At 34.8% G+C, this 12992-nt stretch overlaps 1 protein-coding gene across 4 annotated transcripts in view; it reads right to left on the reverse strand.

Moving 5' to 3' along the window:
- Positions 1–12992, reverse strand: part of ADAMTS6 (ADAM metallopeptidase with thrombospondin type 1 motif 6) — a 271152-nt gene that overhangs the window by 243086 nt on the left and 15074 nt on the right. For all 4 annotated transcript variants that reach the window (XR_005019513.1, XM_036849413.1, XM_036849410.1 and 1 more), the window contains exons 4-7: positions 8206–8374; positions 2425–2636; positions 1895–1978; positions 1232–1377 (exon numbers count right to left, since the gene is read on the reverse strand). Coding sequence is in view for 3 of the 4 variants with exons in the window: in XM_036849413.1 (XP_036705308.1) it covers positions 1232–1377; positions 1895–1978; positions 2425–2636; positions 8206–8374 (611 nt within the window). In the remaining variant the exon portion in view is untranslated. The remainder of the gene's footprint in view (positions 1–1231; positions 1378–1894; positions 1979–2424; positions 2637–8205; positions 8375–12992) is intronic.

Here is a 12992-nt window from a genome sequence, read left to right on the forward strand (position 1 = left end):
AAAATGTTGGTTTTATTCAGCAGGCATATCATAATCAAAGTTTTTTAGTTTACAATGTGAGGTAGATGAAGTCAATTAAAATAAGTGTAACTGTAAAAAAATACATGAACTCAGAAACTTTAACTCTACAACTCAGTTAACAGGAACATTTTTCAAAATGCTAAATTCACATTATCTTACTGGGTCTCAAGATTCTGATCCTGTATACTTTATACTCCCCCTCCACAGAGTCTAATGTGGAGTCAGTCAATGGGCACACCACAGATGACGCATATGTTAAATACTGCCGTGCAAATTAAAAGAAATAATCCACTTAGCCAAGATAGAATAATGCTCCCATTTTGCTTATCTGTTTATTTGTTATTACTTGTTTTCATTTTTAAATACTAATAAGAGATCAAAAGACAAGCATCTTTAAATGATTTAAGCATGGTTCTAACCAACCATGATTAGAGTATTAAAAAGTTAAGACAGACAGCAAAGTATAATCAAAGAAGACAGGATCACCAGGGCTTGAGCCCTGCTCTTTCACTTAAATATTTTGAACTGGTCTCCTCATTTCTTACATGGGAAAAATAATAAGAATATCTACTTCACAGAATTTTTGTTGGAGAGTAAGGAGAAAATGGATCTGAATACAGTTTTATAAAAAAGGAAAGAAATATATGAATTCATTGGGTTATCATCAAGTAATAATTTTGCCTGAGAGAAAAGCTATTCAACATATAGTATAGTAAATATGCTTCTTTATATCTCTTAATTAAAATATTTTAAATTAAATAAACATTCATCTAAGTAAACTGAGTAACCACCGATGTCCTCCTCCCTTTTAACAATTTGGAGGTAAGACTAATTAATATATTTTATAACCAAGAGTGATGACCCATTTTTATGTTTAAAACAGATTTTTCTCATACTTTTCAATCTTCATTTTAGCATGTATTTTGTTTAACAAAACATATATGTGCTTCCAGTTAAAATTTATGAATAGACCTTAGTAGAAGAAAAGATATATATTAAATTTCTAAGTCAACGCTAAATCTTTTCTCTTATTTGGTTCATTTAATGCAAACACAACAATACTGCAGTATATTCTTTCTCAGTGGTGAATAATAAATTACCATTTTGCTTTCTCTATACTCATTACCTGAATGAGGCTTTAGATAGGACCAAATATAGTTACAATATCAAACACAATAATCAAAGGTAAAATACTTGCAACAAACCATACCTAGTAATAAGAACTGCATTATCGTGGTGGGCAATCCCATTTTCTGGAATGGTGTTTCCATCACTTTGGTGGGAGAGAATGGATTTCTGCCATTTACAGAAGCTATCGAGGGACTTGTCTGCATGGTGGTTTATCTCCAAGTTTGGCTGCAATACAACATGCATACCAGAAATGTTCCAAACAAATTACTAAGGTCAGTTGTTAAAACTTTTGAAGGCTAAAGTGGGACTATAATTAGAAGTAGTGGTTTCTAGGAATAACCTCTTGCCAATTTTTATCTCTGTAATATTTGACCTAGAATTAACTTAGTGTATTATTGAACAGACATTCTTTCCAGTTCCAGCTTTAATGATAATGTGAATATATGTGATTATCAGCCTACAAAACCAACCAAAACCACTGTTATAAGGTCTGCCATGCAAATGCTCATCTTTATGCTGAAACATATAGCTAACACACATACATATAGCTTTAACATGACATAAGAGGTATATTCTTGTAAACTCTTTCAAATTTGCTTAAAATATTAAATGCTTAGAGCTGAAAGTCATAGTCAACTAGAACTTTCTAAGAGGAACAATAATAAAATATATTATTCTTTAATACATAATTCTACAGTCTGTCTGTTAAGAGCTTTAGATTTATAAACTAACTCATTCTTACCTGATCTTCTGTGAGAACAATTAAACGGGCCACTATAATATTCACAACGTTTCCTAGGCTGGAATCACGGTAAAGTTTGGCAACCTGACCTCCAGAAAATAAGAAAAGACACAAAGTCAGACAAAAATCATAAGGTGATTGTTTGATTTTATCTTTAAAGCGGTAAAACAATTTTTCATCCATTTAACCACTGCTTATATAAAAAGATTCTTTTATCCCATATCACTTAGAACTCTACCCTCAAGATGCCTTGGTAAAAGATCTGTTATACAAGTCTACTTCAAGAAAAATTGTCTCCTAAAGGTGAATTACAACATAGTAATTAATTAAGAGGGTGAGCTGATCTAAATGAACAATAAGGTCACCTTTAAATTTATTTTCTATGGAACTGAAAAAGTAATAGATCGATTCTTTCTAACTTTTGATGAGTTAATTCTCAAAATCATTATTTCACAATAAAAATCCATGACCTTAGTCAAAAACCATAACAAACTATTAAGTTAAAAATTATATAGAGGGATCAAACTTACAATATTCATCACACTCAAAATGTAATGTTCAATGTCTTTGCGGCCATGGTAGCCCACCATCATTTTGTCTGCCACTACTAATGTCTCCACAAACCGCTCAATGCTTACTGATCTCTTCTGTCTCTGGTGGATATGTATGCCATTAATTGGTAGTGAAGAAGGAAAAGCAGATGTGTCATTCAACCACCAAGGTTTGCCACTTCTTAGGAGGTCTACAATAAAAACAATTATCTAGTTCACATAGGTTCACTAATTAAACGTATTTATTCATGGAGTTTTCATGTAGACATACTTCTCATAAATTCTCTAACACACTAAGATTTTTCAAAGTGAGGGAAGGGGATGAGGAAATGCAGTAGTGAAAAAATTAAACTTCAAATTTTTCAAAATAATCATATTACCTGAAAAAATTAATAACATTCAACTGCTCATGAAAACAAAACAAAATAAATCTAATAGTTTACTTTAAAAAAGGAATCTTCAAATAATCATTTCATATTTTTCCAGTGAGTGATTATGTCATAATACTTTTAAATTTAGAATATGTACTTTAAAAGAATCATTTAGAGTTGTTTAAAAAGCAACTAAAGCATTGACTTTCTAAACAGCCTAAGACAGTTCTGATGAAGAATATTAATGTTGCAAAAATCTATTCCTAAAATGCTTTTTGAGCATTTATTTTAAAGTAAGATGCTTTTATTAAACTATCTTAATAGAGCAATTCTATACTGCTCTAGAAATCTCAAATCTAAAAGGCTGTGAATTATCTTTTCCATTTAATTTTGTATTCTACAACTATTTATCCTGACAAAGTACCCAAAGTATTCCTTTTCCGAAACCTAGAGGTCAATGGCATTAGACTGAGAGTTGAAAGACAATGATTCCGACATGACTCATTTTAAACCACATTTCAGTGTGGATTGCAGCTTTATCCTTTGATTTCTAGATATTTGGTCCTTCAGCACAGAGGAAACTTTTAGTACTATGGCATTTGTAAACACTTGCCTCATTTATATTCATCTTCATTTAATAAACTTGAGCAAGTACAGGTCCTCTGTATACCTCACTTTCATATCCTTATATTGAACAGGAAATCTTTCTAACCGCCACTTACTGAAAAATTTAGTGACGAAAAGTTAAGAGTAATCTATATAATCTACTTGACAGAAAGTGGCACTATACTGTTTTTCTTCAGCCTTTCCCTTTTAAAAATTACTTTGAGAGAAGTTATAAATTTTAAGAAATAAGAGATGGAAAGACCACAAGAAGCATCAGTCAAATACTTTTGAAACTCATATAAATTAAAAGAATGTCTTTATTCCTAAAGGTCAAGAGAGGCAGAAATATACTACTTCTTAATTCAATAGCATATCCCCAAGACAGCCAGTGAGTATTCCCCTATGACCATTGTGGCAGACAGACTCTTAAGGTGGCTCCCATAACCTCCTGTGTCCTCATCTCCTCCCTTGAGTATGAGCCGGACCTGTGACTTGCTTCCAACCAACAGAAGACAGGAAAGATAATGGGATGTACATGATTACATGTATATGACTACATACCTATGTTACATAATATTGTAGCATCTTACTAAAGTCATTCCCTTGCTGACTTAGAGGAAGGAAACAACCAAGTTGGTGAATTGTACATTCCTAGGCACTGCAGGTGGCCTCTGGCAAACAACCAGCCAGAAACTAAAGTTTTCAGTCCTGTGACAGCAAGGAACTGAATGCTGCCAACAACCATGGGCGTGAGGAAGTGAATTCTTCCCCTGTAAAGACTCTGGATAAGAACCCAGCCCTGGCTGAGGTTAAATAAATAACCTATACATACACAGATTCCTGGTCCACAGAAAATGTGAGATAATAAAAGTGTATTGCTTAAGCCATTGGGTGTGTGGTAATATCATTATGAGACAGCCAAATCTTTTCTGCATTAACATTACTCCAATTTCTCTTGCTCAGTTTTCTGTGATCATGAAACCACTCATGTATTCAAATCATGCCTAGTCTTCTCCTTCCTCTGGCTGGACAGCTTAAATGTCTAAATACAGGATAGAATTTCCATTATTTTGATAATTTTCACTCTCATTCAATTTCTCCTTATTTTATTTAAAGTATTGTATAAAGAATTAGACCATGATTGGGCAACATAAACACTTAGCAATAGTGTTTCTCATTTGATAGGATTTAGTATAAGGTAGCTGCTGTTATCATCATATTCACAATTTTCAACTTTTTAGCTTTTTAATTGTTAGTTTGCTTGGCTATTGCTCCATCAGAAATATATATATACAGTGTCTTTGATGGACATTCATAAATGAAAAGATATAATCCTTATACTCAAAAGATTTGTAGTCTGATAAATATATGTAATATACACACATGCATACTGAATGAATAAAATCTAAAAAGATAACATCTTTAGTTTCATTCTAAAGATTAAAATCTTTCCCACATGATTAGATCATTACAAAACAATATCTACATTTTATAATTGTCAACTGACTGCTTAACGTTAAGTTTAATGATCTGTAATGAATATCTCTTTTAGTCTAAAATAAAATACACAACTGACTTGTTTTATTTTGTTTCAAAATAGAGATTAGTAGTTCAAATGATACTCATTACATGTGCTTTGCTCAGTTTAATTTTGGATTGAGTACTGAATGTTAAAGAAAACATTCCTCCACAAACATATGCAATAAAGAACTTTTCCCCCAAAGCCAAGTACATAGATCTCTGTCATCTGAAATATAATTTTGAGTTTTTGATCAATCTCAAAATATTTTTAATATATACAGCCATGCAAAATTATCTCACTGATCTGGTTTATTTTTCTTTCTTTTTTTAAATATTTATTTATTTATTTGGCTGCATCGGGTCTTAGTTGCGACATGCGGGATCTTCGTTGCAGCATGAGGGATCTTTTGCTGCGGCCTGCAGGCTCTAGAGCGCACAGCCTCAGTAGTTGCGGCGCGAGGACTTAGTTGCCCCGTGGCATGTGGGACCTTAGTTCCCGGACCACGGATCGAACCTGCATCCCCTGCATTGGAAGGCGGATTCTTAACCACTGGACAACCAGGGAAGTCCCTGATCTGGTTTATTTTTCATTACTCACTTACTACTTCTTGACGGTTGGCCATGTATTTACATGTTTGTTTAAAAGCTTATTTAGTTAACTGTCTCTCTTCACTAGAATATAAGATCCCTTGGAGTAAGGACTTTTCCTGCTTTATTTGTTACTGCATCCCAGCACTGAGAATAGTCTTGCATGTGCATGCTAAATTAATATTTATTTAATAAATACATAAGTAGATAATGCAGGTATAAAGACAAAATAATATCTATATGAAGAGACTATAAGAACATTCAGTTATCTCTGGGTGGTAAAAGAGCAACTTTCATCTTCTTTTTTATTTTTCTTTTTATCCTGTATTTTCTAAAATTTCTACAAAGAACAGATATTACTTTCATAAAAAATTTTTAATCAATAGCTTAAATCTAATTAGAATGGGAAAATTCATATTTGAATATGAGATAAAAATACCCACTGTCAAGAGGGTTTTCATATCTTATATTCTGATATAAACTTGAGTTCCTGATTAACAGATTAACTGGCAATGTATGCCTATAAATGCACATCTCACTTGAACGACACTGTTGAGCTAGTATCACAATTAAGGTAGTTCTTAACCAGACATTTCTCAAACTTATTAAACCTAAAGTGATTTTTTCCCCAATAACATCTAGTGACATTCCCATGGAATTTAGGGAGCTACTACTATAATTCCACTATTGGGAAGCCAGTGAAGGTGTGTAAGCCAGAATTAGGAGATAGACTTGACTAAAGACAGAAAAGGACAAACCTGGAGATAGGAAGACTAGATAGAAAGTCATTACAGTGGTCTATGATGGCAATAAAAGTAGATTTGGAGAACGGCCTGATTCATGCCTAAACCATTGAAAAATAAGACTCTGCCTGGTAAATACCAGTTAGTAATGAAATAGGCACTTCAAAAGAGGATAACCTGAATCTCAAACAGTTAAGAGATACCTTTCAGAACATGATGAAATCTTTAAATATTTTTGCAAAAGGTGATCTTTAAACATCATGTTGTGGAAAAAATGGTGGGAAAATTATATAACAATAAACAGCTAAATATTTGAATCCTAGTTTTTAAAAAATTTATATAAAGTTGTACTTATAGCCTAAATTTTGTTAAATATAAGAGAAACTATTTACATAATGTTTAGCTTCTTTATTCATTTCAAAGACAAATCAAACCTTTTTTCATTATTTACCATGATACTGTATTTCATAGCTCAACTAGATTCACTTTAAGTGACCTTTTTCTAGTACCAATTATTCTTGACCAACAAGAACCTCCCATAATTAAAAGCCTCAGAGATTACTCAAGAAGAGAGTATGGAGAATGAGAACAGTCAGCTGAGGAGAGAACTTCAAAGAACACTTGTACTTGAAGCAGAAGTAAAAGAGCCTATAAGGATACAGAGAAGAAACAAGAGGGTGATGCATTCACTAAATCACAAGGCAACCCATTCCATTTTTACAAATCTACCTGTTGAACCCATTCTATTTTTTATTAAATTTACTTGTTGGTGAACTCTTCTCTGTATTGAGCTGAAATCTCCTTCTGAAATATTCTGCTCCTAGTTTCAGCTACTAGAACTACATGGAATAAATCTACTCCTTTTTTTTTTTTTTTTTAATATAGTGGCTCTTTAAATGCTAGAAAAAGTCATCCCAATAATAATGATAGCTACCATTGTACTGAGTAACTAATGTGCGCTGAAAGGAGTACTCAGAGAGGTTGGGTAATTTGTCCACAAGTATGCCAAAGCCCATGTTCTTTCTACTATGCTATGCTATATCCTCTATTTCTCTAAGCTTTCTAATCTTTAGACTAAACAGCCTCCTAACCCCCTACCCTAGTCTTTCTCGTCTCTAAATCAGTCTCCATATGGTTGCCAGAGTAATCTTTTTAAAACCCAAATCTGATCATGTGATTTCTACTGCATAAAACCTTTCAGTGGGATTCCAGTATACTGAAGATAAACTCCTCGACACGGTTTACAAGCCCTTTGTGATTTGGCCACTTTTTATCTCTCCAGTTTCACCTCTCACAACCACTCCCCACCAACCACTATGAATCTCACCCCTTCTCTAATATCCAGTTATATGAACTGTCAGTTCCTGGAATGTGACATTCTCTCTTTTGTTTCAGAACCTTTGTAAAGGCTATTCCCTTTATATGGAACACTCTACCCATTACTCCCTTAGCTTAAATGTCACTTCCTCCCTGAAGCCTTCTTTGACCACTAAAGGCTAGGTTTGTTGTCCCTATTTTGTATTTCTATAGTACTCCAACTTACACTATCTTTGAATACTACCTTTAAGACTCTTCAAGTCTCATTCAAATGTTTAGATTCCTACCACTAGCATAAAAATATCAGGCAAACCAAACAGCACAGAGTACTATGGAACACCTGTGCATGAAAGCTGTAACTATTACCTGGATAAAATAAGGTTTCCCCTTCAAAGAAAAAACTATCAAATTTTACACAGGTTTGTATTTTACGGACTTCTTAAGAACTTCCAAAATTGACTTAAAACTATCAATAGGTGACATCTTTTAAGAGGACTCTGGACATTATCATTCTAATTACTCAAATTCCTATTTACTTTTATTATTAATCTTACCTTATGTGCCAGAAGAAACTGGCAATACAAGACTATACTTTCTAAAAGCCCCACACTCACCCGAAACCCCACAATGAGAGTGATCATATAGATGCCGTTGTTGAAGGGTAGACTTTTTGTAAATAACATGAGGATGGCCATTTTCATAACTAAAATGTTTGGAGTCCTCTGTGGTATTCTTTAATGGTTCAATAAAATATTCTTCATCTTCTGTAGCAATAACACCATGCTAAAAGAAAAGGAAACAAAGAATTTACCAAGAAGAATCATTTTAAATATTAATTAGTAGTATTACCAGGAGTCAAAAATAAACTGATACCTCTCCAAAAAGGAGGTTAAAACACATGTTAATAGAAATTTAGTGAATTATCTATACTCAGCAAAACATTATATAAATTTTCCTATTCTTTAAAAAGGATGTTTAAATACCTTTACATGCTATGCCCTGTACTAAGCATAACACATACATTATTTCCCCTAATCTTCCCAATAACGATGTGAGGTAGCAGAGACCTCTGTATGTTCACTAAGACTTATTTCCTTTCCAAATTGTGCACACAACTTAACTGACTCCTATGTGTTTAGGTATAGCTTTGTAATTGAGTTTTGGCCAATAGAAAATAGGCAGAGCATATACCACTTTCAGGCCCAACCCCCGAGAACCTCTCCAGTGGAATTCTCTACTCTCTCTGAGAAAAGACCTAGGAAAGGTGGAAGCCAAAAGAGAAAGAACATGGGTCCCTGACTGACCTCATGGAAAGCTGTCCAATCTAGACACACATAAGGGAGAAATAAACTATTGTGATAAACTACTCCCATTTAAAGTTCTATGTTACACCAGTATATATGTCCTTAATTCATATATGTCCCATACATCCCCATTTTGCAGATGAAGTAATAGGTTCAGAGGTTAAGCACCTGCCCAGTATTATATAGAGGTAAGTGAAGGCACTGGTATTCCCACAAAGCTCTGCTCTTATTTACAGTATTATATTGCCTTACATCTATTTACTTAGCCAAGTCCTACTTAGCTCAGTCATAGCTCCTCTTTAAAACTTTTTTCAGTCCAACGGCAGTAGCTTCAGCCTCCTCTGATCTCCAACAGAGCTTATTATTGGTATCATTTATTTTTAATTAATTCTATTCTGTTTTGCTGCATCTCAAGTCTTGAATCTGTATTTAAATTTGGTATAACTTTCCAACTGCATGTTTTATTTTCCCAACCATACTATTTGCTCTCTTAAAGAAAGGGTTTCTTGGTATCAGTTACACCCATAGAAAATGTCTCATATGTAGTATATACAGCAAATAAAATTTGCTGATTAAAGGAAATGAGATAGTAAGTTATGTACATCAGAAATAAGAACTTCCATCCTTGTCTAATAGTGTTTTCCTAAGAATGGCACATGTGAGGACTGTTCTTAACCCAACTAATTTACCCTGTAACACTGGATAAAACATAAACTCTCTGAGCGTATTTCCTCAGCTGGAAAAATGAAAGGGTTGGTGTAAATTAGTGGTTTTAAAACAGCACTCTAGGGAGCCCTAAGGGTTCCATGGAAGTGCCCTTAGGGGACTGCCCCAGACAACAAAGGTAGACCTACAGGGCTTGGATTCCTGGGATTAGGAATCAGCTGTGCTTTTATTAATCTATATATTAAGTTTCCACATAACATTTCATTTGAGAAAAGAATTTTGCCGATTTAAAAAGAAAAAAAAAAGCTAAAAACCTCTGGTCCAGATAATCTGTAAGATCCCTTTGAATCTAAACCTCTATGATTCTGTTTAGGGAAATTCATGCTAAGTACCACATGCTTGGAAAGAAAAATAAGACATAATCAGAGCTGCTCTAACTTACAGATGAAGTTGGCAGCCACCTACATGAAATGAGCTAAACAATGCAAAAAACAAAAAAGCAGACCTAGTCACTTCACATTATTTTCACCACTGTTTGCTTTACTTTAAGGATATTAGTCCCTAAATTAAATGCAAATACTGACAGGAATAATATAATACGCCAGTAACAAACTCTAATACCTGATCATGAATTACTTTACCATCAAGATTAACAAAGTAATAGCAAACTGAGCAAGGCTCCTGAAGAAAAGAGGACGCATGCAGAAGAGAGGGCTTGTATAAGAAGTTTTGATAAGTGTCTAGAGTACTGCCCAGAAAGGGCAGAGCACTAAAGTCATGTGATGCTGGATTGTGGGCAGAAGATGTCAAAAGGTCCTCAGCAAAAAACTCAGGTTGCTGGAGAAAAATAGAGTCAGAAACTTGGTAAGTAAATAAAATCTCTAATTTCAAGAACGGAAAGGCCTTGGAAGAAAATCCAGAGTTAGGTACTCTGTAAAATGTTTACACTCATTATCTCATTTAATCTTAATAGCTCTATGAAGTAAGTACTACTATCAGGTCTACTTGGCAGATGAGAAACCTATACTGAGCAAAGCTAAGTAACAAATTCACTCAACTATCTTTGGAGATTGGACTCTTAGCCACTATCATTCCCTTATCCTCTGAGGGTTGCTTCTTCTTTTTCTTTTAAAATTAATTAATTAATTTTGGCTGTGCTCGGTCTTCACTGCAGCATGCAGGCTCTCTAGTTGCGGCACGTGGGCTTAGTTGCGGTATGTGGGATCTTAGCTCCCCGACCAGGGATCGAACCCAGGCCCCCTGCATTGGGAGCACAGAGTCTTAACCACTGGACCACCAGGGAAGTCCCCTGAGGAGTGCTTCTAACTTTGTCTATTCATTCACCAAGTATGTTTTGAGTGCCTATCACACTATCACACGGCAGGTACTGTTCTAGGTGGTGGGAATACAAAAGTGAAAAAAACAAAGTTCTGGCTCTATCATGGGGCTTACATTTTGGTGGGAAGAGGTAGAAAAAAGTCATTCATTCATTATATAAATAAATAATCAATCAGGTAGTAAGAAATGTCAAGAAGAAAAATAAAGCAGTAAGAGGACAGAAAGTAATCAGAGGACAGAGAGAATTATATAAACTATTTAGGATGGTCAGGAACATCCTCTATAATAAGGTGATATTTGAACAGAAACTTGAATAAAGTGAAGGAGCATGCCAAACAGATATCTTGGGAAAGAGCAGATCAGACAGTGGGAATGGCAAATGCAGAGGCAACAGGGTAGGAGCATGCATGCAGTATTTGAGAAACAGCAAGGAGCTACTGTGGCTAAAGGGAGGGAAGAGTAAAATGACTATGAGATTAGAAAGGTGCTGGAGGCCAGATGATAGAGGACCTGAGTTAGGTGGGAGTCCCAGAAATCTGTGCATGCCTAGCAAGAGCCCTACTCCTACTTCCCTCAGCATCCCCACTCACCTCTACGCTGTTGGCCTCAGGACCATCAGGATTAATCTCATCATGCCCCCTTTCCTTGTCATGCCAGTCCCTCCAAAATGCCCAAGATCCATCCCCTGGATTCTACTCCCCATATGGTTAGTACATCATGTTTTCTGATCCCATCTTCTACTTCCCCCTTCACCATTTAAAACACTTCTACTGTGCCCTCTCAAACTCAAGGTCGATTATATACAAAATCTCCTATACACTCAGCCTCATCTGTGAATGTTCACTTCATCTTGCTCAAACAAAAACCTGAATCGCCCTAGATAACATTCTTTCTTCCCTGTAATCTTCTGGAATGGTGGCTACTTTCTCTCCTACATACCTCCTATTGGACCTGGAGGTAGGGTTAAGGGTTCTTGTACTCATTGCCATTTCTAAACAATTATCCCTCTCTCCTCCAAAAAAAGAAAAAATCTTACCACCTTCAAATCCCATACCATCACCTTCTCCCTCTGCTAGCTGTAGTTATCTACTGACCCAAAGTCACTTTCCTCATTCCTCAAAGATCTTAGCTTCTGGGTCACTGTCACCCTCTGCAATACCACTCCTGAATAATTGTTGACTTCAGTATCTTCTTATATCATTTGTTCTTAAAATTTGTGTGTGTGCACATGCCCTGAATCCCTCTGAAGGTCTAGGGGTGAAGCCTGGGGATCACTTCTCAGAATAATATCTTAAATGCAAAAGAAATATATAGGATTATAAATAAAGCCAATTGTAATGAAATACAGTTATCAAAATATTTTAAAAATGTAATATAGTAATACATATGCCTTTTTGTAACACTTTAAATAAGAAGCTTTGCAATAGATCTAATAACTACTATAATTTCACAATAGTGATTAACATAAATAATATTTTAAGGGACCTGCAAAAACTGTAACACGATATGAAAATATCATTTCTATCAAGACAAAGTTACAGGTACTGCTATTACTTTACTGGCTTGTTACCTATATTGTTAACTGAAGGAAATGTTAAATTTCACTTAAGAATTAGTAAAGATAAAGATGAAATTTTCCCCATTCCAGTTAACAAACCCCCTGAATTCTATCCATAGACCCCAGCTTAAGAACTACTTACATAGATGGTCTCTTCAATCCCTGTCCTCTCACTTCCTTGGCTTCCTCTCCTTTGACTATCTTGTCCATCTTATCTTAGACTAGTCTTGCTTTAAATTCATCATCGTAATCTCAACTGTGTCCTTGACGCTTCATGGCAATTATACTATGTTTCTCTAGTTCATTCAGTATCCTGCTCTCTGGGATAAATATTTCATACTTTCTCCTCTCTACTTAATCCCCTAACACCTCATCTTTCCATCTTCCATTCCAACAGAAAACAGCACACAACCTCCTGCAAACTTCTACAACCACAAATACCAACCTACCTGCATCTCATGTCCATATATTCTATATTATTTCCTGTTATTATGGATGAACTGTCCATTCTCCTAGATAAGAACAATTATTCGAT

This window comes from Balaenoptera musculus, chromosome 3 (genome assembly GCF_009873245.2).
Source record: "Balaenoptera musculus isolate JJ_BM4_2016_0621 chromosome 3, mBalMus1.pri.v3, whole genome shotgun sequence".
Classification (NCBI taxonomy): domain Eukaryota; kingdom Metazoa; phylum Chordata; class Mammalia; order Artiodactyla; family Balaenopteridae; genus Balaenoptera; species Balaenoptera musculus.